Raw genomic sequence first — 25,556 nt, forward strand, 5'->3', positions numbered from 1 at the left:
TGGATGCGCGCGGTGTTCGGACGCGGCTGTGAAGCGCGCTCCCGGGTGTGCCGGAGCGCGTGAGACGCGTGCACGACGCAAGGCGGCGGGGGCGCGCGGGGTTTGATTCCGGGAGGCGCGGCTGGCCGTGCACGCGTACTTGCACGCACGGAGTACGCCTCATGGACCGAGGGCAAAAGGTCGAGTGATGGGGGAGGGGGGGCAGACCCGGACCCGGACCCGGACCCCTCCGTGGGGCTTTAGCACCATCACGTGGTCCGTCACACACACACACACACACACACACACACACACACACACGAGTTTGACTCCAGTAAAAAACCTCTGGACAAAAAGAAGGAATACACACAACATCACACACTGCTATAATACACACTATCATACACGCTATCACACACACACTGCTTAACACACACTATCACACACACTATCACACACACACACTGCTATAACACACACTCTCACACACACTATCACACACACACTATCACACACACACTGCTTAACACACACACACACTGCTATAACACACAATATCACACACACTATCACACACACACTGCTATAACACACAATATCACACACACTATCACACACACACACTGCTATCACACACACTATCACACACACTATCACACACACACACACTGCTATAACACACAATATCACACACACTATCACACACACACACTGCTATCACACACACTATCACACACACACTATCACACACACGCTGCTATCATACCACAACACTATCATACCTACACCGATCAAAGTTTTGTGCACGACACCTTAATACACAATATTGCAGTACACAGTACTATAATACTGCAATACTATATTCCATTGTACTATAGTGTACTATACTTTTTAACACAATGCTATAGTACACGGCACTACACTACACAGTACTACAATACTATACTAGTCTACTATAGTATACTATACCATACAGTACTCTATGACTCCAATACAAAGTACTTTAATTCATAGTGTTGTGGTACACAGTACTTTACGACACAATACAAAGTACTATAATATCACAGAGTTGTGGTACACAGTACTTTATGACACCAATACAAAGTACTATAATACACAGTGTTATGACACACAGGTACGGTGCCGTCCTGCCCTCCAGAGGCAGCAGAGTGTGTGTGTGGGTGAATGTACATCGGTCTCTCTGATTGGTCGGTCCGGGGTGACCCCGCCTCTCGTCCAATCACAGCAGGGATAGGCTGCGGCCCTGCAACCCTCAGTGAATGAATGAATGAATGAATGAATGAATGAATTTGTATCACCGTCATAAAAGCGACAACCAACCAATCGGTGTTTGGACAGTTTTGATCGGAAAGGTTTCTCAGTAGATTTAAGGTGAAGTGACGAAAGCGATGAAATTATTTCGCATTGGATAATTAAGAAAGCGCGGGGTTTCCGTCGGCACCTTGGTATCCGATCGCGTCCGGGTTCGTTTCCATCAAACACACTTTTTCCGCTGTGTTTCATCGGCAGTGTGTTTCTCCCGCCCTGCTGCTCATGAAGGAAACATTTGAATGACTTTTATGGAAGTGACTTTTAGCCCGCGGCCTAAAACCGGCTGCTAAGATTTTAAAACCTCTCCAAACGGACGTTGGATTATCTGTCTTATTTTGTCGGGCCGCTTTTCCGACACTCGTTAAACATTTATGAAACAATAAAATCAAACCAAAGCGTCCCTTTCTGGATATTTCTGTGGCTTTGGCGCCACCGTGCTGCAAAAAGCTGCTATTACACCGCGGGCGCTACGCTAACGTAACATAAAGGGCTTCGTGTCCAGCGGCCGGCGGGCTCCGTTTATCCAAGGATCACGGAAAGACTCCGTTCACCTTCCGGAAAGTTTCCCCCGCCGTCGCACGACATCCCCGAAACCCCTCTGTTATGCGTCATCCTTTGCGGCATTCCTGGCTCCCGCACGGCGTGGAGGGGAAGCGTCGCCGGCGGTAAAGCCGGCAGAAACGGCATCGGGAGCGAATTCCAAGAATTGTTTGGTTGTTATCATGACCTCCCGAGGGAGGGTGTCGGTTTCCTCCTCACGCAAGCTTCACACGCAACCCTCTGTTTTAAAACGGACGTCTGGGTTGGATGGCGTGCGAGGCGACGGCGGGGAAACTTGATAGCGCTTCGGGGGTTAACATCTGGTTCCGGGGTCAGAGGTCGCCGAAGGGGGGGGAACGAACTTTGGAAGACGTTTCCCTAAATCATTAAACATCCTGCGCCGCCGCTCTGTCTTCCTGAGACAATAATTAACTCTGCGCGGGAGGTTGCGAAATAGATGACCCGATAACCATCGCGGTTTCCCTCGGCAGGCACGTGTGCGCGCACGTGCGCGCGCACACTCAAACGCACCCGCCCAGAGCTTCAATTTAAAGGCCGGCTCAGCGGCGCAGCCTGCAGAGCGGAGGCGCCACTATGAGCGGCGCAGGGTGGCGTCCGGCGCTCGGGCTGCTGGCTTGGCTGTGCTGCGTGGGGCCGGCGCCGGCGGGGAAGGTGCTGGTCGTCCCCATGGACGGGAGCCACTGGCTCAGCATGAAGATCCTGGTGAAGGAGCTGATCCACAGGGGACACGAGATCCTGGTGCTGGTGCCGGAGCACAGCTTGTTGCTGCGGAGCTCGGACGGCTTCCGCACGCGGTTCTACCGGGTGCCGTTCTCCAAGGAGGAGATGGACGGGACGCTGTCGCAGCTCAGCTCCGGGGTTTTCCTCAAACCGGCCGCTTTTACCGACCTTCTGGTCAACCTGGAGCGCCTGGTGAACTTCACCTCCCTCCACGTGAGGGGCTGCCGGGGTTTGTTCGACGACCGGCCCGCCATGTCTCAGCTGGAGGCCGCCGGGTTTGACCTTCTGCTGACGGACCCGTTCATCCCTTGCGGCCCCGTCCTGTCCCGCCTCCTCGCCGTCCCGGCCGTTTATTTCCTGCGCGGGCTTCCCTGCGGCTTGGAGGTGAAAGCCGTCCGCTGCCCGTCGCCTCTCTCCTACGTTCCCGTGTCCAACTCCGGGAACACCCACGTCATGAACTTCGGGCAACGGCTGAAGAACGCGCTGATGGCGGCGGTGGAGTCCGTCATCTGCCGCTACATCTACGCTCGCTTCGACGAGCTGGTCGGACGCTACCTCGGCGACGACTTGACCTACGGGGACGTCCTGAGCCAGGGGGCCGTCTGGCTCCTCAGGTACGACTTCGCCCTGGAGTGGCCCAAACCCGTCATGCCCAACATGTTCTTCATCGGCGGCGTCACCTGTGAGACGCCGGCGCCTTTGCCCGCGGTGAGTACGCCGTCCGACGAGCCTCCGCCACCTCCGCCGCGTTCGGACCGCGGTACTTCTAATCGGAGCGAAACGCCGACCGAGCCCTCGCCCGTCTGACCGTCGAGGGTTCTTCTCCTCGTGGTCCAGAAGGTTGGAGGAGCCCGCCAATGGGAGACGCCGCCGGAGTCGGCGCGCTGACACCCGAGCCGTCTTGGCGCTCTTTCCAGTCGCTCAGTCAAAACACAGGGATGGAAAGCAAAGCGAGGCGAGGGAATGTTTACGGTGAAGCCAAGAGGGGAAGGGAGGATGGAAAGTTAACCCCTTGCTCACCACTCACACACACACACACACACACACACACACACACACACACACACACAGACAAAATCCACCCGACCATCAGATCCGTCCCTGATGAGGGCTGACGGCAAGCCAGCGGAGGAGAGGTTTTTATTTTCCTCTTCTTGTTGTTCCCCTGAACATCTGCGGGTTCCTCCTGTGGCTCCAGAACTCACCCGCCCGCCGTCGCCGTCTTCATGCAGCTGCGTAAATGACCTCGAGTAAAAAGTCACCTCAGGTCTCCTGGAGAAGGAGAAGAAAGGGGGAGAATATAAGACGAGGCGCTGGTGTCCTCCGGTGGCCGGAATGGGAACTTCACTCTGTTGGTGGTCTTCTCTGCAGGCCTGCGGGCCGCTGAACCCGTAGGTTGCTCCAGAAGGTCTTCTGAAGCACCTCGCTTGAAGCACTCAGCTGCCTCCAGTGTGGGTGAAGGTGATGAAGATGATTCCCCGCTGAGAAAAGCGTCTCAGACTGAGCTATCTGGGTTGAGTCGTGGAATTCAGATTATGTGCCCTGCACAGCACGAAGCACCCGGGCTGGCAGGAGACCACGTCAGAAGATGAAGGATCTGAGATGCCATCGCAACGGCGAGGCCTTTATCAGGACGAGCCTCGAGCCGCAGCTCAAACGTTGTGAAAGAACAGGTTTGCCGGGTTTGGAAAACAGAGGATTTCACACCGGTGACCTTTAAACAGGAGTAAGCTAATGTTTTGGTCCAGATCTGCCAGACCAGGTCTCCTCCAGCCTGAAGGTTGTTCTACAAAACCATAATCCTGCTTTTCCTCCACCCATTGCTCTCCTGGGTTTCAGAGGAGGCTCCAAATTCAGGTCCCTGCAGGGCTCTGTGAAGGTTCTCTGGCCTCCAGGTCCTGCTCAGGGGTTCTCAGATCCTCATGGGGGCAACTGGACTTGGTTTCCCCCCTTTTTCCTCGTCTTCACCCTGGAGGTTCTCCAGCTCCAACAGACCAGCGGAGAGGCGGTGTTCCCCCTGGATCCATCACAGGGCCTCATGGAGACAGACATTCACCCTGTCCTTCAGCGGTCTCCAATGAACCTCCTGCATGTGTTTGGACTGCGTGAGGAACCCTGAGGAACCCCACGCAGACACGGGGAGAACATGGAGACTCCACACAGGAAGGAACTCTGTGGGAATCCAACCGGAGACCTTCTGGCTGTGAGGAGCAAAACTGCATCCGGCATGATCCAAAGCCTGCTGGGACCTCTGAAGGTCTTTGCGACTCTGTTTAATATGCTCTATGGACCTTTCGGCAGGGTCCCACAGGTGTGGGGTCGTTCTGGTATCTTCTCACCTGCAGAGAAGCTTAAAGGTCCCATCAGTGTTTGTCTCCTGGACCAGGGGCCATCAATAAATCCTCTTCTGCTCTGTTTCTCCAGGACTTGCAGGAATTTGTGGACGGTTCTGGAGACGACGGCTTCATCGTCTTTACCATGGGCACCATGGTGTCCACCATGCCCAAGGAGAAGGCCCAGCTGTTCATGGAGGTGTTTCGGCAGATTCCGCAGAGGGTAAAAGTCACGTCCGAGTCAGTCAGATGATCTGAGATCTTGTTCATGGATGCGTCATGGATTCAGGAAGGTAGTTGGTGGAGAGGAGAGGGTTAGGAGAGGCTGTGGAGACCCCTGATGGGAGAAGAAGATGAAGAAGTAGACGACATTAAGTCAGGAAATATAAAATATAAAATCAAAGGTTGTGAAGGTAAATGAGCACTGGACAACAGCACGTACACACAATACTACGATACACAATACTACGATACACAATACTACAATACAAAGTATGATGTCGCTAAGTAAAGAGTAAAGTGGTCAGAGTACTGCAAAGTACAGTCTGCGTGTACAGTAAGTAAGTACAGTAAGTAAGTTAACTACAGCAGCAACAAGTGCAGGGTTTGGATCCGACATGTAGCCTAATTGTGATTTTCCGTGGTGTGTCTTCAGTGAAGGCAAACGCACCATTTATCGACTTAAATCAATGCTTTCTCTGAGAATCTTTAGTTCTATATCTCTCAGGTTCTGTGGAGATACACAAGTGTGGCCCTCGACAACGTGCCCAAGAACGTCCGTCTTATGAAATGGCTTCCTCAGAATGATCTCCTAGGTGCGTCCCCTCGTCGAGCTTCATGCTCACCACCGGGTCCACCAGCTTGTCCCCGCCTCTTACCTCTTGTGGTCTCCGTTCTCCACAGCCCACCCCAAAGCCAGGGTCTTCATCACCCACGGCGGAAGCCACGGCATCTACGAGAGCATCTGCAACGCCGTTCCCATGCTGGTGTTCCCGTTATTCGGGGACCAAGAGGAGAACGCTCAACGCATGGAGCTCCGCGGCGTCGCGGAGAAGCTCAGCATCCACGACGTGACCGCCGAAGCACTGCTGATGGCACTGAATAAAGTGATACACCAGAAGAGGTAGGACAACGTTGGAAAAAATGTTTATTTTGAATTGCAATGATGGATGGGGTGGAAGGAGCAGGAGAAAGAGAGGAGGTGGATGTCATCTGATGGTGGTGGGGTCATCTGACCTTCTGTCAATAGAAGCCATCTCCTCCGATTGTGTGTGCTAGCATAGCGAACCCCTCAGCTGTCCGTTTTCTGAAACTATCAATCCATCGTCAGCATAGAAATGCATATAGAAACACACACAGAGATGCACAACATGATGTTGGGTACATCAACCTCTCCCCAGTTACGCGGAGAACATGAAGAAGCTGTCCCAGATCCACCTGGACCGGCCCGTGGAGCCTCTGGACCTGGCTGTTTTTTGGACCGAGTTTGTCATGCGACACGGGGGGGCGTCGCACCTCCAGGCCGCCGCTCACAACATGAACTGGTTTCAGTACCAAAGTCTCGATGTCATCGGCTTCCTGTTCCTCGTGGTCTTCACAACGCTGTGGTTGACTCTGAAGTGCTGCATGCTCTGCGCTCGCAAGTGTTGCACCACGAGGACCGCAAAGAGTAAACTCGAGTGATGTGACCCGACACTGTCGCCCCGATGCAGCTCCACGAACAAGAACAAGTGTCTGAGGAACAGCTAGATGATACCTGAACCCACAGTTGGACGTTCTAGGAGGAACATGTAGGTGCACAACAACACATGTGACCATGACTGCGACACAACTGACTTTATTTACACAACCAGAAGAAGAAGGTGTTTATGATATTATAGTGTGAGCATCTAAGATGAGGGATCATCGACAATCGCTGCACGCTTTGCCAAGTGGGAGCTTTTGGTCCAGATGAAGGGTTGATCTGTCTTCTGTTTGGAAATCATTGACTCAGAGGTGAAGATCTGTCTGATGTGGGCTTTCACAGAGGACCTCCAGAGGGAGAACCATGGTTTCCTGCCCAATGTTTGTACCATCTGTTCTTAGCAACTAGAAAAGGAGGAGATAATGGCTGAATGCTTGCTGGTGGGTGAATTTTCTTCAGAGCCACTTTTTCGATGTGCTGCTTCTTCTGCTCTGGGCTGCCCACTGATTGGTTGAGGTCTCCACAGCCAATCATCTGCCTCCATCTAACCCTCTCAGCTAACCTTCTGTCCTCTTCCCCTCCATCCATAAACTCCCTCTCCGATTTACCTCTGGACCTCTTCCAACCTCAGCTTCCTTCCACCCAGATGTTCTCAACATCTCTGCTGCTTCCGGTCTCCTCAGTGTCTCCAAAGCAGACGCCATGGCTGCTCTCACCTCCACCTTCCCTTCCATTCTGGCTGATGCTCCGATCCAATCCTTCTTGCACACCTTTCTCCACCTAAATTGTTTGTTAAACTTCACCTCCATCCGGCAAATCATCAAGTTCCTCAGACGATCGGTGGAACCACAGAGTTTCTGATCAACTCTTACAATCTTCTCAAAGGGCGTTGGCTGAAGACCCGCCGCCACATTGGCACGGTGATATATTGATTCAAGCTCAGATTAAAAAATCAATCTTCTAACTCATGAACAGGGAAAAAAAACTGTTGACCCAACAACGGTGGTCTTGTCCTACCTGAAGCTCCTCTGTGGTTTGAGGAGACCACCTGCCTTCTGGAGCTTCCAGAGCCTCCAGGACGGGAAGCATCGTCCAACCAGACGATCAAGCTCCTCCAGTGGTTCAACCACCTGCTCTTTGTTTCCTCCTTTTCCCCCTGGTGGCCTCGTCTTCCTGCCGGTCCCTGACAAGGAAAGCATACCTGAAACCTCCGAGGAGCTTCCGCTCTCCGTCGTTTCCAATCTTAACTTGAATGTTGAGGTGTAGGAATCCTAGGAGGAGCGTTTTGGTGTCAAAATAAATAATCACACATGCACAGGTCTTTGTATCTGCTTTTCTACAGTCAGGTGGGGTTTTTAGAAAATACCACCCGAAAGGGCGCCATCGGATTCTTCTAGCGTCACATCATGGCTAAAATGGCAGGGTTGTTTTTTTGTTACCAGGACGACTCAAAGACGACGTTCCGACAAACGTTAACTTTTAACGTGTGATGAAGATGAAGTTTCCAGCTCAGATACCTCGGCGTTCTCGGGGGGGGGGGGGGGGTCACATGTCACCTCAGACGGTTGGCCAACGGCTTCCGCTGAAGTCTGTGGTGGGCGTCAAGAAAGAGAAAGCTCTCCATCTGCTCACAAAGTTTCCATTCTGAATCGCGGGTCTGCTTTGAGAGTCAGGACTCAGAGCGTACGGCAGCCATGGAGAGTGTGTGGTGCGGCATCCTGGTCCTGCAGACCCTCTTTCACCTGGCCGGTAAGTACTCGGATACCGTCCTGAAATCCTCCGGCGGTGGTACGGTTTCTTTCTAATCTCCACCTTGGTGTGTTGGTTCGGCTCCAGGGGCGGAGAGGAGCGGCATCGTCCACGGCCAAATTTCGAAGCCTCATTCCAGACCCTACATGGTGTCGCTGCAGGCTGGAGGGGAGCACGTTTGTGGTGGGATTCTCATCCGAAACAACTTCGTACTCACGGTGGCGCACTGCCAAAGGTCCAGCTCAGAGTAAGACCGATAACCTCGTGGTTTCACCCAAAATCATTCACGTCTCATTTTGCCATGGAGTCCACAAATATTGAAATTGAAGGAATTAAAGATGACGGTGGTGTTTGTCAGGAAGCTGATGGTGGTGCTCGGGGCACACAATATCAAGAGGGAAGAGAAGACTCAGCAACGCATCGGCGTCGCCGCCTCCTATCCACATCCCCGCTTTGCTTCATCTGACGCATTCATCAATGACATCATGCTGCTCAAGGTAAAGTTGGCGGGTTCACTTTCGGGTCACGTCACCGCGCGATAGTGAAAAACTACCATCTGCAAGTGGGGTCGCGGCCTTTTGCCCTGAGAGCGGCGACGGCCTGAGTCATCAAGCAACCACTGTTTCTTCTCCGCAGGCGGTGGGACAGGAGGTTGGGTTTGGAAGGCGTTTTCTTGCTCGAGCTCTGGGACTGAGAGTAGGGACTTTGAATGTTGGGACGATGACAGGAAAAGGTAGAGAGTTGGTGGACATGATGCAGAGAAGGAAGGTGGAGATACTGTGTGTCCAGGAGACCAGGTGGAAAGGTAGTAAGGCTAGAAGCTCAGGAGCAGCTTTAAGTTGTACTATTATGGTACTGACAAGAAGAGAAGTGGAGGAGGAGTTATCTTGAAGGAGGAGTTTGTGAGGAACGTCTTAGAGGTGAAAAGAATGTCAGACTTATGAGTCTGAAACTGGAAACTGAAGGTGTGATGCTCAATGTTGTTGGTGGCGGGATGTGAGTTTGAGGAGAAGTTCTGGAATGAGTTGGATGAAGTGATACAGAATATTCCCAGAAATGAGAGAGTGGTCATTGGTGCAGACTTCAATGGACATGTTGGTGAAGGCAATAGAGGGGATGAAGAAGTGATGGGCAGATTTGGTATCCAGAGGGACAGATGGTGGTAGAAATGGCTGTAGTGAACACCTTTTTCCAGAAAAAACGGGAACATGGGGTAACCTATAAGAGCAGAGGTAGGAGCACGCAGGTAGACTACATCTTCAAGCTCTGAGCCCCTTCTTGTTCGCAGTGGTGATGGACAGGCTGACAGATGAGGTTAGACAGGAACCTCCATGGACCATGATGTTTGCAGATGACATTGTGATCTGTAGTGAGAGCAGAGAACAGGTAGAGGAACATCTAGAGAGGTGGAGGTATGCTCTGGAAAGGAGAGGAATGAAGGTTAGTCGCAGCAAGACAGAATATATGTGTGTGAATGAGAGGAACCTGAGTGGAACGGTGAGGCTACAAGGAGTGGAGATCAGGAGGTTGGAGGATTTCAGGTACTTGGGGTCAACAGTCCAGAGCGTAGGAGAGTGTGGAAAAGAGGTGAAGAGACGGGTCCAAGCAGGTTGGAATGGGTGGAGAAAAGTGTCAGGGGTACCAAGAGATAGAAGACTATCGATCAGGCTTTGGGACGAACGGTTTCCATCTTCTTCCTCGACCACGGCAAATAACTAACTTTCCCCCCTGAAGAAGCTGCCACAGCACTGAAGCCTGCGGGGAAACACTAGAGTAACACCGGTTCTTTTGGTTTTTGCAGTTAGAGAAAAAGGCCACCATTACCAAGGCAGTGAAAGTCATCAATCTACCAAACAAAAAGCAGAAGAGCTCCTTCGAAGGCTGGTGCAGTGTGACTGGTTGGGGTCAGATCGCACACAATGAAAAGTTATCCACAGTGCTGAGGGAAACTCTAGAGAAGATCGAGCCTTCCGATGTCTGCAAGTGCAAATGGCTGAATTATTTCCATCAAGAGCAAATGATCTGTTCCATGCCCAAGGAGCAGGGAGCAGGGGTTTGCCAGGTGAGGAGTCGCACGCCAGATAAGGAAGTTCAGGAATAAAACAATGCACAGGCTTAGAGAAAGTCTATTTTACTTCTGGAAAAAACATGACCAGCAGCAGAGTGGTTTCTGTGTTCCCAGGGCGACTCTGGCGGACCCATCATTTGCAAAGGCCTACCTCTGGGTTTGGTGATCTACACCAGCAAAGAGGACTGCAGCGACCCCATGTACCCCCACACCTTCAGCAAAATCTCCTACTTTCTCCCCTGGATCGAGTCCACCATGAAGAAGGCGGAGGACAAGCCTTGATGCCCCTCTGCTGAACACCCTCCGGCCAGAAAGCTTTTAGAAAGCGCTTTCAATTAGAAACAGAAACCAAAAGGCTGCTTATTTTCAGCATTTGAAATGATGGATCCGAGCTTTCCGTGACAATAAAATCAGCGATTGCAGTTTTTGTGTTTAAAAAACAAAACAAAAAAAAAAAAAAAGGTTGATCTTGATGTCGTCCCACTGGCTGCAGATTTGACCAATTGATTTCTCATCAATACCCGAGCCTCTCCTAGACTTTAGACTCGCTTTGCCTAAACTAGCAATGACATTTTTGTTTCAATAAAACCCTAAACATTTCTGTCTGACAATAATTAGCATGTGAAGCAGGTCAGCGAACATGAACGGACGCCCATTCATTGGTGTGTGAAGCTGAAGATGGACCTGAAGAAGGTGGGGGTGATATTAGCTGCAGGAGCGGCGAGGCCTGAGGGTCTGAGGGCCGCGGGTGGAGGTGCGATGGAGGAAACTCCTCCCGCAGCCGTGCATGACATGTCAGTCGTAGTGCAAACTTTTAAAGTTGAAGCGCTTCCTGTCGGTGAAGGCCGTCATCTGGGGGAGCAAAACACAAGACGGAGGTGACGTCAAGAAAAAGCCCAGAAAAACAACTGCAACACAAAGAGAGGGGTCTCACCTGACTTGGATCTCTGGTGAAGTATCTCTTCTCAATGACCTGAGAAGAAAAAGATCGTTATGAAAATTTCCATTTTTAATAGTGACACGGCGGCTAACGCTTGCCTCTGTGCTACAAACTGCACCAACGGAAGGGCATGCAGGAACACATTGTCTCCCATCGACCAGATCAAAGAGGCAACGCGCCATCACACACACACACACACACACACACACACACACACACACACGAAAAGTAGGTCAGGTTATTGATTCTCACCTTGTCAAAGAACCTGCTGAGCTTCACCGCATTGGACGTGCCTGCAGCGAGGTACCTGGGGTTTGTGCAGTCCTGTGCAGGCAACAGCACGCATCAGAAACAATGTGTGGGCGGGTGGCGGTTTGGGCTGGAGGATGTGTGTGTGTGTGTGTGTGTGTGTGTGTGTGTGTGTGTGTGTGTGTGTGTGTGGTGGGGGCTGCCATCTGCCGCCCCCATACCTTCACACACATTGCCGTGCTTTCCACTGATATTTTCAACAACAAGCCGTCAGGTGGGACAAACGTGGACGGGACCCGAGAGGAGCTTCTCTGTCTGTGGAGGAACATCTCATGGTTCTTGCTACGTCATGAAGCTGCAGTAGGATTTTTGATTTTCAAGCGGTGAAGTTAAATCTCTTTTCTTAAATTCCAAAGTAAATAGTAAACGAAGACAAACCATTTTCCATGAGCTGTTTGATAAACCAGCTCTTCCATAGAAAACTCGGTCACCATGGTTTCCTCACGTCCACAGTTTGTACCATCTGTTTTTAGCAACTCCAAAACTCATTCAACCTATTTTTAGGTGATTTTCTGACAACCTTAATTCGGTTTATTTTAAAGAAGTGCAACACCGAGGGATCCCAGTGATCCCGCAGTGACATGATATTAAACGAGAAGACAACAAACGTATTCTGCATTTTCTATGAGGCTGTTCATGGCTGTTCAGGTTCGACAGTGTTGTGTATACAAGGCGTCACCGCAGCTGATGTTTTTATTTCTCTTTGTCCCCAGACGTCCCTTGGAGAACTGCATCCAGCTAGCGACCATGCAGCTAATTTGCAAATCAGCTTTTCTTCAGAGAATTCATTTCGTTGTTTTTACCGCCACGGGTAAATGCGGTCACTTTTAAAAAAATCCCCGATATCTGTAAAGGACTTTGATAATGAAACGAAAGGGACAAGGAGACTGTAAGAGAATCGGGAATAAGGTAGGCTTTAAATCACATTATATCAGGACGGAATCGTGAACCTACCAGATTTATCTCTTCGGCGTTGAAGTCCTCGGAGAGGAAGGCCGTCCGGGCCAGAACCTCATTGCGTTTGTTTTCCGGGATCTGGTCAAACTTGGTACCGATGAGCAACAACGGCACCGGGTTCTCGGCAAACTGTTCTCGGTCATAATCCCTGTGGACGCAGGGCGGGGGGACTCACTCTCCGCTGTGTCGAAAGCTACCCGATCGTTTTTGACATTGAACAACTTGCTTTTCTCTATTTCAGTACATTTTTTCCCTGTTCCACCCCTCCCTCTGAAAAATTACAACATACTGAGAGTAGAGTGCAAATCAGGCACCCAAAAGAGGGGTATGAGAACAAGACTTTACCCCCAAAATGTGCAAGAAGAAGAGCAGCAGAAAAGAAGAACACCACAAAAGGAATTGAAAATGATTCTACTCGACAAATACAAGTTATTTTCCTTTCCCTTTCCCCTCACCCGTTGGAGACGATGACCCCGGTGGGTGAGGAGTCCTTGTTCAGAGCCTCCAGCGACCAGCGGTACAGATTCTGGGAGGATTTCTTGTTGGTCATATCGTGCACCAATATAATGCCTGAAAGAAAGGAGCCCACGTTAACGTGGAACCTGCCCATCCTTCTCTTTTCTTTATTAGTCTTGGATAAACTCTACCATTCACTGAGTTGTAAAAGACGGCTCTGGTGCTTTTGATACTGCTGGCGCTGCCGACCGAGCCTCCAACGTCCCACAGCTCAATGTAGTAGGTCTTCTCCTCCGGGGTTCCTTCCTTGTAGTCTTGAACCTTCAGTTGGAAGATTATTTCAAACCCCTTAGTTATCTTCGTCACCGGCTCGGGTGAATTATTGATTTCACGTTAGCATTTCAAATGATCACAGTGTCCCTCTGTGTCAGTGAAGGTTCTCCATCATCCACGTCCTGGTCAATATTTGTCAAATTCACTTTTATATTTGCTACAACATCTTCTTCTTCTCCTTTCGGCTTTTCCCTTCAGGTGTCACCACAGCGAGTCCACTTTCTCCATCTAACCCTATTCTCTGGATCCTCCTCTCTCACACCAACTACCTTCATATCTTCTCTCACGACGTCCATAAATCTTCTCTTTGGTCTTCCTCCAGACCTCTTGCCTGGCAGCTCCAATTCCAGCATCCGTCTCCCAATATATTCTCTATCCCTCCTCTGTCCATGACCCAACCATCTCAGTCTGGCTTCTCTGACCTTCTCTCCGGAACATCTAACATGTGTTGTTCCTCTGATAGACTCATTCCTGATCCTCTCCATCCTGGTCACTCCCAAAGAGGACCTCAACATCTTCATCTCTGCAACCTCTAGTTCTGCCTGCTGTCTTTTGGTCATTGGAACAGTTTCTAGTCCACACATCATCACTGGTCTCACCACTGTCTTGTCCACCTTTCCTTATTCTGGCTGATGTTCTTCTATCTCTTTGTACCCCTGACACTTTTCTCCACCCATTCCAACCTGCTTGGACCCGTCTCTTCACCTCTTTTCCACACTCTCCTCCGCTCTGGACTGCTGACCCCAAGTACCTGAAATCCTCCAACCTCCTGATCTCCACTCCTTGTAGCCTCACCGTTCCACTCAGGTTCCTCTCATTCACACACATATCCGCTGTCTTGCTGCGACTAACTTTCATTCCTCTCCTTTCCAGAGCATACCTCCACCTCTAGATTTTCCTCAACCAGTTTCTGCTCTCACTACAGATCACAATGTCATCCGCAAACATCATGGTCCATGGGGGTTCCTGTCTCACCTCATCTGTCAGCCTGTCCATCACCATTCCAAACAAGAAGGGGCTCAGAACTGATCTCTGATGGAGTCCCACTTCCACCTTGAACTTCTCTGTTACCCCTACAGCACACCGTACCACTGTCTCACAGCAAGCATACATGTCCTGCACCAGTTTAACATACTTCTCTGCCACTCCAGACTTCCTCATACCATACAAGAGCTCCTCTCTTGTCACCCTGTCATATGCTTTTTCTACGTCTACAAAAACACGATGCAGCTCCCTCTGTGCTTCTCTATTAGCATTCTCAACGCAAATACTGCATCTGTAGTACTCTTTCTAGGCATGGAGCCATACCGCTGTTCACAAATGCTGACTTCTGCTCTCAGTCTAGTTTCCACTACTCTTTTCCATAACTTCATTGTATGGCTCATCAACTGTATCCCTCTATAGTTGCCACAATTCTGCACATCCCCTTTATTCTTAAAAATAGGCAACATCACCCTTCATCTCCATTCTTCAAGCATCTTCTCACTGTTGAAGATCCTGTTGAATAGTTGAGTCAGACACTCTACCGCAGCCTCTCCTAGACACTTCCACACCTCCACAGGTATATCATCAGGACCAATAGTTTAATTGTTGTTTTTCTAAAGAAAGATTTCTTGCATTCAGAGTTTACACTGAAGTAATCTTGAACATGAGTCCTTGCATGACCAGCCAGGAGTGTTGGTGTCAGTGTTCTTGGAACAAACACGAAGAAAAGGCTCAAGCCTCTTACCCGAACATCTACGGAGCAGCCGACGGTCCACGATGGATTCCCTAAAACCTGGTTCTGACAGAGCAGATGGACCAGGGAGGATTTCCCCACCCCTATGAGACAACATGGGTGATTGGGTTACAATGCACGTGTGAGCGGGTCGGGCAGGATTTCTGATTTCCCTCACAATCGAGCTCCTGCAGTAACACCGTAGTATGACTGCTGTGAGACACATGTATAATGATGTTTATTACGAAGAAAGATGCCCACCTGAGTTGACATCACACACAGGATGCAACAATACTGACACCCCATTGCGCAGAATTCTATGTAAAACTGTGAATTTGGACAATTGTTCGACCATCCCTCACTTCTGTACTTAATTCATGGTGTATACATATAGTTTTTAACTATATCTATTTATCTAAACTGTGTGTGAGTGCTCGCAAGATACAGCTGTGTGTATGTGGGTGTGAACAAGTATGAAACAAGCATTGACTGAAGATGCATCCTGTTTGATTGCACTTTACAAAAACGTATTCTATTCTATTCTATTCTATTCTATTCTATTCTATTCTAATCTCACTGGACGAAACACCTTAAGTTCCTTGGTGCCACTCTTAAAACACACGAGTTTATCTCTGAAAAAGGACCAAACCTTTCCCCGAAGACGGATGTGTTTTTTCAAATGAAATTGACGTGCCTTTTCTCCAGAGTACGCAACCAAAATACGAAATAACTTACCAGAATCTCCTAAAACTAGCACTTTTACTCTGTCAAGAGAAGCCATTACGAGTGTCGCTTCCGGCCCGGAAGTAAACATTGCTACGCAACTGCAACTTCTTTAATGTAATTGGTTCATTAAAATGAGGTCATCACCTTCTCCACAATAATTCGTTGAGCTTTCTGTCAATCGAAAGATATCGTTTTCTATTGGGTATTTGGTGAGCTGGGTGGGCCTTGCCTTGTCAGATGGGTTAATAAGGCGTGCTAGCTTCAATGCTAGCCGAAGACACGGAGCGAACGACTCCTTCGACAAACTGCATGATTGTCTGACCACTTTAAACCGGCGGAGGGTCTGTGTTCCTCGGATACCAGCCCGAGAGGTAAACGCGGAGCCGGCAGGAGGGCCTTGGTGGATTTTTAAGCGTTAGCAGGTTAGTTATCAACATGTAAGTCAAGCATCTTGGAAGTTGCTCGCTAATGTGCCATCAACGAGCCCTGTGGCGGTGTGTTAGCTAGCAGCTAGCATTTAGCTTCAAGGGAAAACCCCGCAGCTAATTAAACAACAACGCAACGAAAGTAAATACCTTGCTTTAAATAAGTGAGAATCCGTGTGTGTGTGTGTGTGTGTGTGTGTGTGTGTGTGTGTGTGTGTGTGTGTGTGTGTGTGTGTGTGTGTGTGTGTAAAGAAGTAAAAGTAGTCTGTCATGTAAACACTATTCACTTATTTCCATCGCATTTAAACAGTAACGGTTTATTTTAGAGGTGCACACAAGTTGTTTTCTGCACAACCAATGTGTATTTCCTTTCACATTAACTGCCCCAGTCATGATGTTGAAAAATATTAAGACTTTACCATGAAGTAGTCGTTTCACTTGTCTTCTCTTGCAGATCTGTGATCCAGACTAAAACATTGGCACTATCCCACTCTGCGCTCTGCATCATCTCCACAGCAGAAGATGATTGAGCCAGAGGTGCTGACCGGTGTTCCTGTGGCCCTGAAAAGGCTGGCCAAGCAGATCGTGAGGGGTTTCTACGGAGTAGAGCATGCGTTGGCCCTCGATGTTCTGATCCGCACCCCGTGCGTTCGGGAGGAGGACATGCAGGAGCTGCTCAAGTTTGACCGCAAACAGTTGCGCTCAGTTCTCAACACGCTGAAGGCGGACAAGTTTGTCAAGTGCCGAATGAGAGTTGAGACTGCTCCCGATGGCAAGACAACCAGACACAACTATTACTTCATCAATTACAGGTCATTATAGCAATGTTTTACACTCGTACATTAAGGATAACGATATAAATGTGTTATTATTAATCTTCCCTCTAAGCTGCGCGCTTAGACGCATCAAATCTGTGCAGGGCGTGAAATAAAATCCAAGCTGAACTAAAATAAACACATGATGTGTTTATTTACAGGTCAGCTTTGCTGTGTGTGGAGAACGCAGGAGCAGTGCGCGATTAAACAAGCGCACAGCTTAGAGGGAACATTGGTTGTCATCATTTGCGAGATGTCTTCATCGAGCCGTGTGTTATTGTGGATAAGACAGAAGACATTTATACCACAGTCTGTATCTGTCTCAGTTGATTTGAACGACGTGCATGTGAGTGGATATGCTGATGGAAGCATCTTATGGGTGCCTGAAGGGGTGGAAAGGTCACCAATTTATTGATCTTAGGACAGAACAGAAACTAAGATATGTGATTCTTTCACATGGCTTAGATTATGGATCAAAAATATGGGTTTCATAGTCTGCAATTTGAAACGTTGCTAGCCCTTTTTAACCAATATTCAGTGTCGAGCAGTAGCTATTTAATTTTCACTTGATGGACACCTGACACCCTTCATCCTGTCCCTCCTTACTCCTGTCAGCCGGACTAAAGGCAGCTTGTCTTCGCACGTCACTCGTCTCCCTTCTTCTGAAGCCTCTTTCTCTGACCCACAGGGTTTTGGTCAACGTGGTCAAGTATAAGTTGGATCACATGCGGCGGCGAATCGAGACCGACGAGCGAGACTCTACAAATCGCGCCTCCTTCCGGTGCCCCTGCTGCTTCTCCACCTTCACCGACCTGGAGGCCAACCAGCTCTTTGACCCCATGACAGGTTGATCCTCTCAGACTCTGGCTGGATGACATAGCGTTTCTTCCTGGTCTGCAGTAATATTTGAATGGCAATCACCACTCTGAGGAAAGCATCACCTCAAAATGAGTCATTACCGAAATATTAAGATTGGCATTTACATCACGCTCTGGCCAAATTGACTGAATGTATTGTTCTCGTAACGTACATTTGTCAAACCAAATAGATTCCATACATTCATTGGGGCAAAAAAGGATTTCTTCCACCAATTGTGCAAGTTCTCCCACTTATAAAGATGAGTTATTTTCATCATCGGTACACTTCAACCATGAGAGATAGAATGAGGAAAAAAAAATCCAGAAAATCACATTGTCTGATTTTTAAAAAATGTATTTGCAAATTATGGTGGAAAAGTATTTGGTATTTGGTCAATAACAGAAAGTTCATCCCAATACTTTGACCTCCGTCATTGCCAACAAAGGATATATATAACAAATGTTTCTGTAAGTCTTCACAGGGTTTTCACACACTGTTGCTGGTATTTTGGTCCATTCCTCCATGCAGATCTCCTCTAGAGCCGTGATGTTTCGGGGCTGTCGCTGGGCAACACGGACGTTCAACTCCCTCCAAAGATTTTTCTATGGGGTTGAGACGTGGAGACAGAGTTGGCCGCTCCAGGACTTTGTAATCCTTCTTCCGAAGCCACTCCTTCGTCGCCTGGGTGTGTTTGGGATGATTGTCATGCTGAAAGAACCAGCCACATTTCATCTTCACTGCTTTTGCTGATGGAAGGAGATTTTCACCCCAAGTCTCACGATACACGGTCCCATTCATTCTTTCCTTTTCACGGTTCAGTCGTCCCGGTCCCTTTGGAGATAAACACCCTCAAAGCATGGTGTTTCCACCGCCGTGCTTCACAGTAGGTGTGGTGTTATTTGGATGCAACTCAGCATTCTTGGTCCTCCAAACACGACAAGTTTAGTTTTTACCAAAAACTTCTATTCTGGTACATCCTCCCAATCCTCTTCTGGATCATCCAGATGCTCTCCAGCAAACTTCAGACGGGTCTGGACATGTACTGTCTTAGGCATTGGGACACGTCTGGTGTTGTGTGTTACTGATGGTAGCTTTTCTTACTTTGGTCCCAGCTCTCTGAAGGTCATTCACCAGGTCCTCTGCATGCTTCTGGGATTTTTTCTCAGCATTCTTGTGATCATTTTGACTCCACAGGGTGAGATCTTGCGTGGAGCTCCAGATGGAGGGAGATTATCAGTGGTCTTGTATGTCTTCCATTTTCTAATCATTGCTCCCACAGTTGGTTTCTTCACACCAAGCAGCTTACCTATTGCAGATTCAGTCTTCCCAGCTGGTGCAGGTCTTCAATTTTGTTTCTGGTGTCCTTTGACAGCTCTTTGGTCTTGGCCATCGTGGAGTTTGGAGTGTGACTGTTTGTGGTTGTGGACAGGTGTCTTTTATACTGATAACCAGTTAGATCAGGTGCCATTAACACGGGTAACGTATGGAGAACGAAGGCACCTTTTACAAAAGAAGTTACAGGTCTGTGAGAGCCAGAAATCTTGGCGTGTTTGTAGGCGAACAAATACTTACTTTACAGAGGAATTCATTAAAAATCCTACAATTGGATTTCCTGTATTCTTCTCCCCCATTCTGTCTCTCACAGTTGAAGTGTCCCTATCATGAAAATGACAGGCCTCTCATGTTTTCAAGTGGGAGAACTTGCACAATCGGTGGCTGACAAAATATCTTTTTGCCCCGCTGTATCACTCATCGTGGCTTAATCCGTGGAAAAACAAGCGCATTGCGGTTCACATGCACAGAATGTCCCAGTTTGCGAGTAAGGGTTTTGGGGAAAAAAAACAAAACAATGCCTCAAATCCTCACCCCCGGACCGGGAAATGTGAGCAGCGACCCATTTTGCTCGGGGGATTCACTGTGTGTTTCACCGTCGGCCCACAGGGACGTTCTGCTGCACCTTCTGTCAGACGGAGGTAGAGGAGGACGAGTCTGTCTGTCCCGACGCCAGGACTCCAGTGGCGCGATTTAATGAGCAGATCGAACCCATCTACGCGTTGCTACGCGAGACCGAAGATGTGAACTTGTCCCACGACCTCCTTGAGCCCGAACCCTCTGAGATCCCTGCCCTCAAACAGAGGTTTGTGCACCCAGTTTGTCAGAAGCGCTTTGTAGGAAATCATGATCGTAATGAAGACTCGGGTTTTTAGCTTTTGTCGCTGCAATGGATTTGGGTCGTAACCATCGAGGCTCATAGTTACTTACCGGTAGCTTCAATACTTAAACTTTTCCTTGTTCCCAAGTAGCTTTTCAAATTTTAAGATAAGAACAACTTTATTTATCCCGAAGGAAATTGTTGTGCCAGAGTTTCAAGCAAAACATAACAATAATAGATAATAGGAGGGGAGAATAAGAAATACAATAAAATATTGTCAAAGTTAAGGTTATCAAGTATTTTAAGGTCTTTAGTCACCACATTTCTAATTGAATTTAGCTGACAAAATGAGCATCCAAGATAAGCCATTGATGATGCAATAATTTTACATTTCTGCTGAGTCTTCACGCTTTCAATATTACTCTTCGCTTTGGCTGCCATTTTCCTTTTCTAAACCCGAGAAGCGCCTGCGTGTCTGGTGTAGCAGCAGCTCTAAGTGCATGACAGTAACTGTTTGTCCATGAAGTGCTGGAACCCTCCTGTCGCTGACCTTTCCCAGCAGTGGAAAGTAGAAGCATAAAGCCAGATTTTAAAAATAGATACTTGCCCCGAAAAAGCATCAGCGGGCAAAAGGTACCCGCATCCAGAATGAAGTCATTTTTGCCTGCTTCATTTCGCACCTACAGAGTGAAATATTGTCTGTTGCTATGGCAACACTTTTTTTTTTTTTTTCCTGTTACTGCTTCTGATGGAGCTGTTCCATAAATCATAAAATCCACTGCGATATGGAGAGAAGAGAGTTGTTGAGGAACGAAGCGGTTGAATGCGTCGGTGCAGAGCGCCGCCTTCGCCACACCGCCCGACGTCCTCGGGGCGCGGCGACGTCCAATGAGATCCAGGCCCTCCTGCCTTCTCTTAGCAGATTTGCCTCCAGCTCCTCATTTGATGTAGTAACATGATCATTCAAAGCTAACAGAGATGGATGCGACTCTTCACTAACTCCCTGTTTATCAGTGAGCCGTCACCCGGTCGGGAGAACAGCTGTAGAAGAAGGAAGTAAACAGTAATTGTATTTTGAATGTCGATGTGCTCTATTGTGATGGCGGCTGAAGGCGTGCTGTGAAAATAAGTGAGGTTTTCTGCATAAGATTGGTTGGTAAGATTGATTGAACCGAGCTGGTCTGGAACTCGGCATTTCGAAGGTCCAGAATTAGTTTGGGGATTTAAAAAAAAAATCAAACTTTTGTTACCGCGCCTGAGTAACACAGCAAACAAGAAAAAAACAACAACAACCGAATCTGAGCGAATGTTTCCCTGGTCTTCCAGCCGCGAACGAGCCGCCGCAGTCGCAGGAAACGCCTCAGGCGGCCCGCACCGGGAAGCCTGGTCCACCAAAGGCTCCAGCTACGCCGATCTCTACACCCAGAACGTTGTCATCAACATGGAGGAGCAGGACGACCAGCACAACCCGGCCGGCGGCGACGCCAAAGCCCCGAAGGAGAGGCCGGTGTGGTTGACCCAGAGCACCGTGCAGGGCGCTTACAATGAGCCGGACCTGCTCAAGGACCGTAAGTGGAGCTTCCCTACACCCTGCTAACATTTCATATGTATGTTACAAATGATTCTCGGGCCCGGTGTCCGCTTCGATTGATTGAATTCCAAAGTTTTCATTTCATTTTATATTTTGAGGATAGCTGTTTTGCAGTAAGCCTACCTTTCTGGAGTCAGGGTCGTCCCCCGAGACTCCATTTTGTGTTTTCTTGAATGTCCTGAATTTTTTGCGCTACAAGGCACACTTTAAATCCTTACATTTTCTCAAAATTTGTCCTTGTGCCTTGTAATCACCTTATGTATGGATTCTTGTTGTGCTCACTGACTTCCGGCCAGTTTTCTGTGGTATGCTGCGCTCAGAAATCAGTCAAAATGTTCTAGTGCGACTTTTCTAAGCGACGCAGCTGCTCCGCTTGATTGATTGTCAGACTGTTCCCACCTGACACGGGGACGTCTTATTAAAGTCCATTTCGGTTAAATATGGGTTGCAACGTCAGACCTTACCTTACATAACTAATTATGTAGTGCTGGAATAAAACGTTGTTCCAACCTCACACGAACTTCAGGCGCCCGCTAGCAACCAAACACCAATCAGAGAACAATACACAGTGCACTTACCTCCTAGTGATACGTACTGGCCTTCAAGAGAATATTACCGCACATTTACAGTAAACCCTTGTTTTTTCGCGGGGGTTACGTTCCAAAAAGAACCCGTGATAGGCAAAATTGGTGAAGGAGAAACCTTTATTTTTTTTTTTTTTTACAATTACTATGCAATTAAATACTCTATTATATATTGTAAAAAAAAAAAAAAAAACATTTTACGGGCTCAATGAAAGTACTGTACTTTAGAAACATTTTTTTCAACAACTTCTGTACTGTCAAATAATCATTTTAATCATCAATGTGAACAGAAGGCTTCAAATTGCAGAGATTAGCTCCGCCCACCGCCACCTTATTGCTGCTGCCAAACTTCTTGCTGCTGTCGTCCTGATGTTGTTTTCTTCCTTCTTTATGGAACAAAGGGAAGATTCATTCATTCTGTAACGCCGACCTCCAGCCGCATAGCTTTTAGCTTCCCTTAGCATGTCCAGAAGTTTAACTTTATCTGCCATAGATAGCATCTTCCTGCCGCAGGTGCTTTTGTCGCTCCAGAGCGTTTTGTCAACATGATGGCTTCTAGAGAAACTCCAAATTGTGAGAGAATTTGCACGTACGTCATGTAAATTTGTGAAGCTATTTTACGTACGTGTACATATTAAACTGCAACGTTATTGACGCACAGGTAGAGAAGAAGCGGAGTGGCTTTTTAGCCAATCAGAATGCAGAACACAATGCACCATGCAAATCCAGGAAGTAGCGAAACCGTGAAAAGCAAAGCGCGTTATAGCGAGGGATCACTGTAAATGTGTGTGAGGACCCCCAAAAGGGCACCTGTTTAGAGACATGCTTACAAAGTGGAATTCAAACTCAAGGCTATGGTAGATGATGGGATAGAATAGAGCAGCTGATAAAGAATTGAATATGAATGAATCGATGGTACGGAAGTGGAGGAAGCGAGCAGATGTACTGCGCCAAGTAGTTTCCCAGTGAAACAAAGTGAATTAAATCAAGTTGTACTAAACCAGGGGTCGGCAACCTGCAGCTCCGGGTGGCTCTTTCATCCTTACACTGAGGCTCCGAGTGGCTTGGAAAAATAGATTATACGTATTTAGTTGAAGTGAATTTTATTTGTGTTAGTTATTTTTTTTAATTTTAGATCTCAATTGGAAGACTGTTGAAATATTAGAATTAAATTACATTTTTATATTTTTCGACGCTCAAAATATACGTCACACTCGCGGAAGCCGGTACACCCGCAGGTAGGCAAAATACGAAAAAGCAATACATACAGCGATACTTTTTATTTTAGACGTCAAATAGAAACTGCGGCTCCCAGTGTTTTCTTCTCCGTGGAAACCGGGTCCAAATGGCTCTTTGGGTGTTGAGGGTTGCCGACCCCTGCGCTAAACCCTTTTGTTTGGCTTCGTATAGCGTATGTTTTACGCCTTATGGATGAAAATAGACCCGCTCATTGATACTGCGCCTTATGGTTGGCAAAACGACGGGGTTCAGCACCTACAAACATTCACTGTCAGCGCTAATCCGCCACGAAACCCACTCCAGCAAAGCGGAGACCTATTGAGAATGTCTGCTCTATGAAGCATTGTCCGATGTAGATGTTCTTCGCTGGAGGACACCGTGAAAAATGGAGGATTTACAGTTATCTATAGTTCCAGTTCTTTCTTTCTTTGGAAGGAGGAGACACTGCGACGGGGGTCCTGGATGCGGCGGCTCGTCACGGCGCGGCTCAGACGGACGAAAACGAGGAGGTGATGCGTGCGTTGCTGATCCACGAGAAGCGCGGCGCCGGCGGGGGAAGCGGAGGAGGCGGCGGCGGCGGCGGGTCGAGCGCGGCGGCCAGAGGGGCGGCGTCCGCCTCGGCCAACGCCAGCGACTCGGAGAGCGACACCAGCGAGTCGGACGACGACTCCCCCGCGGTTCCTCCCGCTCACGCCGCCGCTCAGAACCGGCTGATGGAGGAAGAGGAGGACGACGACGAGTTCGAGGAGGTGGCGGACGAACCGACGGTGATGGTCGGGGGACGGCCGTTCTCGTACGGGGAGGTGAGCCAGAGACCGGAGCTGGTCAATCAGATGTCGGCGCAGGAGAAGGACGCCTACATCGAAATGGGCCGAAACCTCTTCCAGGACATGTACTATTAGCCCCGCGGAACTCCGAAGGTACACTTCTGGTGTTAGCTCACCGTGATCGGCGCAGCTCTTCTGAAAGGGGCGGCGTACGAGGAGAGGATGGGACGCGCTTCCCTGGCCAGAAGCTAAACTGGTTTTGACAGCGACGCCCAAAAGTTCTCTTTCACCATTCATCCCTCAGTTTCCTGACGCCGGTAGTCGCTAACTAGCCGGCTAGCTGCTTTCAAAGTGCCAAATTGATTTGTTTTACTGTCGTCAGTTTACGCCCGTCCTCTCCAAGCCATCCATCGTTCCCGTGCGTGACTTTCCAGCTCAGCTCGGCAGTTTCCAGGGCCGCTCTTCTATCTGGCGTCCACCCTCGGCTTCGGGGAACAGGCATTCAATCGCAGCGGGCCGAAATGGCAGAACGCCGGCAGCAAAACAAGCTGCTGCTGAAGTGCTTCTCTTCACGCTGCGAGGTGTTTAATACTGGTTCACGGTCACATGCTGGATTGGCGGTGGCGGCAAAGGGGAGGTGACTATAACTGAAAACACAACTGTCTAATAAAATATATACAAACAATTTAAACGGTATCTATGTGTTCTGCTGGCGGGGTCACGTGACCAGCTATGATCTGAAGCTGCTTCTCATATTTTCACGACTTGGTGATGATAAGTCATGACTACTACCGCTTGTTTTAGGGCTCTCAGCCAATCACCTGCCTCCATCTAACCACCACCTTCCTGCAGCCTCTCCCTCCATCCGGAACCTTCCTCCAGACCTTCTCGCTCCTCAGCATCCTTCTACTCGAATCTCCTCAGAACATCTCCCTCTGATGGACTCCTTTCATTCTCCTCACTCCCAAAGAGGAACCTCCATATCTTCAGCTCTTCTTCTCCACCTTTCCTTGCGTGCGTCACGCCGGCAAACCTCCCGAAGAACCGAAGGGCAAATTATCTGCAAATGACTCACTTTCCTGTTAGATTTCCAGTCGTTTGATGTGAGAATGAAAGCTTGTAATAGTTGAAACGGTAGAAAGTTATAAAACAGACAGCGTGTGTTGTCAGGAAGCAGCTGGAAGCACTTTACCCTGCGATGCCGTTCCGTCTCCATTATCAATCAGCTTCTCCCCATAAATGAATCATTATAATTATCTGC

General features: G+C 48.7%; 4 protein-coding genes across 11 annotated transcripts; 3 read left to right on the forward strand and 1 right to left on the reverse strand.

The window, feature by feature from the left end:
* The first annotated feature begins 2,385 nt into the window (after positions 1-2,385).
* LOC147234413 (UDP-glucuronosyltransferase-like) lies at positions 2,386-7,922 on the forward strand. The gene is made up of 5 exons (XM_086144735.1): positions 2,386-3,300; positions 5,017-5,148; positions 5,653-5,740; positions 5,829-6,048; positions 6,326-7,922. Exons 1-5 carry the CDS (start codon positions 2,446-2,448, stop codon positions 6,606-6,608), a joined length of 1,578 nt encoding a protein of 525 aa, XP_086000861.1. The 5' UTR covers positions 2,386-2,445; the 3' UTR covers positions 6,609-7,922.
* A 254-nt stretch (positions 7,923-8,176) lies between these two features.
* LOC147234414 (granzyme B-like) lies at positions 8,177-11,027 on the forward strand. Its single transcript, XM_086144737.1, has 5 exons — positions 8,177-8,358; positions 8,446-8,605; positions 8,717-8,855; positions 10,160-10,420; positions 10,541-11,027. Exons 1-5 carry the CDS (start codon positions 8,304-8,306, stop codon positions 10,706-10,708), a joined length of 783 nt encoding a protein of 260 aa, XP_086000863.1. The 5' UTR covers positions 8,177-8,303; the 3' UTR covers positions 10,709-11,027.
* Positions 10,474-15,951, reverse strand: rabl3 (RAB, member of RAS oncogene family-like 3). The gene is made up of 8 exons (XM_086144738.1): positions 15,874-15,951; positions 15,151-15,242; positions 13,280-13,409; positions 13,088-13,202; positions 12,630-12,780; positions 11,619-11,690; positions 11,361-11,399; positions 10,474-11,278 (listed from the first exon to the last, which is right to left on the reverse strand). The coding sequence occupies exons 1-8, from the start codon at positions 15,917-15,919 to the stop codon at positions 11,222-11,224; spliced, it is 702 nt and encodes a 233-aa protein (XP_086000864.1). The 5' UTR covers positions 15,920-15,951; the 3' UTR covers positions 10,474-11,221.
* Positions 15,952-16,129: 178 nt separating this feature from the next.
* Positions 16,130-25,554, forward strand: gtf2e1 (general transcription factor IIE, polypeptide 1, alpha). 8 transcript variants are annotated; one of them, XR_015106006.1, is made up of 7 exons: positions 16,130-16,286; positions 16,744-17,101; positions 17,793-17,950; positions 19,904-20,099; positions 21,441-21,682; positions 23,964-24,932; positions 25,100-25,554. XR_015106006.1 is itself a non-coding variant. In XM_086144740.1 (6 exons), exons 2-6 carry the CDS (start codon positions 16,812-16,814, stop codon positions 24,428-24,430), a joined length of 1,353 nt encoding a protein of 450 aa, XP_086000866.1. In that variant the 5' UTR covers positions 16,130-16,301; positions 16,744-16,811; the 3' UTR covers positions 24,431-24,980. The 8 variants fall into 8 exon arrangements, 6 of the variants coding, with proteins under 6 accessions (XP_086000866.1, XP_086000865.1, XP_086000870.1 ...); XR_015106007.1 differs by lacking the exon at positions 25,100-25,554 and adding an exon at positions 25,075-25,090; XM_086144740.1 differs by lacking the exon at positions 25,100-25,554 and having other exon boundaries at positions 16,130-16,301; positions 23,964-24,980.
* Positions 25,555-25,556: the final 2 nt, after the last annotated feature.

The sequence above is a fragment of the Fistularia commersonii genome, chromosome 4 (assembly GCF_037954325.1).
Source record: "Fistularia commersonii isolate RoL2024-O1a breed Wild chromosome 4, RoL_Fcom_v1.0, whole genome shotgun sequence".
Taxonomy (NCBI): domain Eukaryota; kingdom Metazoa; phylum Chordata; class Actinopteri; order Syngnathiformes; family Fistulariidae; genus Fistularia; species Fistularia commersonii.

What these genes read in the sequence shown, in the direction of transcription:
- LOC147234413 (XM_086144735.1), top strand. Translation starts at nt 2,446, where the DNA reads ATGAGCGGCGCAGGGTGGCGTCCGGCGCTCGGGCTGCTGGCTTGGCTG. An exon ending in CGCCGGCGCCTTTGCCCGCG is followed by an intron (nt 3,301 to 5,016) that starts GTGAGTACGCCG and finishes CTGTTTCTCCAG; the next exon opens with GACTTGCAGGAATTTGTGGA. An exon ending in TCCTCAGAATGATCTCCTAG is followed by an intron (nt 5,741 to 5,828) that starts GTGCGTCCCCTC and finishes CGTTCTCCACAG; the next exon opens with CCCACCCCAAAGCCAGGGTC.
- LOC147234414 (XM_086144737.1), top strand. Translation starts at nt 8,304, where the DNA reads ATGGAGAGTGTGTGGTGCGGCATCCTGGTCCTGCAGACCCTCTTTCAC. An exon ending in TGCCAAAGGTCCAGCTCAGA is followed by an intron (nt 8,606 to 8,716) that starts GTAAGACCGATA and finishes GGTGTTTGTCAG; the next exon opens with GAAGCTGATGGTGGTGCTCG. An exon ending in ATGACATCATGCTGCTCAAG is followed by an intron (nt 8,856 to 10,159) that starts GTAAAGTTGGCG and finishes TGGTTTTTGCAG; the next exon opens with TTAGAGAAAAAGGCCACCAT.
- rabl3 (XM_086144738.1), bottom strand. Translation starts at nt 15,919, where the DNA reads ATGGCTTCTCTTGACAGAGTAAAAGTGCTAGTTTTAGGAGATTCTG. An exon ending in CTTTTACAACTCAGTGAATG is followed by an intron (nt 13,203 to 13,279) that starts GTAGAGTTTATC and finishes CCTTTCTTTCAG; the next exon opens with GCATTATATTGGTGCACGAT. An exon ending in ACGCCGAAGAGATAAATCTG is followed by an intron (nt 11,691 to 12,629) that starts GTAGGTTCACGA and finishes TTGCCTGCACAG; the next exon opens with GACTGCACAAACCCCAGGTA.
- gtf2e1 (XM_086144740.1), top strand. Translation starts at nt 16,812, where the DNA reads ATGATTGAGCCAGAGGTGCTGACCGGTGTTCCTGTGGCCCTGAAAAGG. An exon ending in TATTACTTCATCAATTACAG is followed by an intron (nt 17,102 to 17,792) that starts GTCATTATAGCA and finishes TCTGACCCACAG; the next exon opens with GGTTTTGGTCAACGTGGTCA. An exon ending in GCCGGACCTGCTCAAGGACC is followed by an intron (nt 21,683 to 23,963) that starts GTAAGTGGAGCT and finishes TTTCTTTGGAAG; the next exon opens with GAGGAGACACTGCGACGGGG.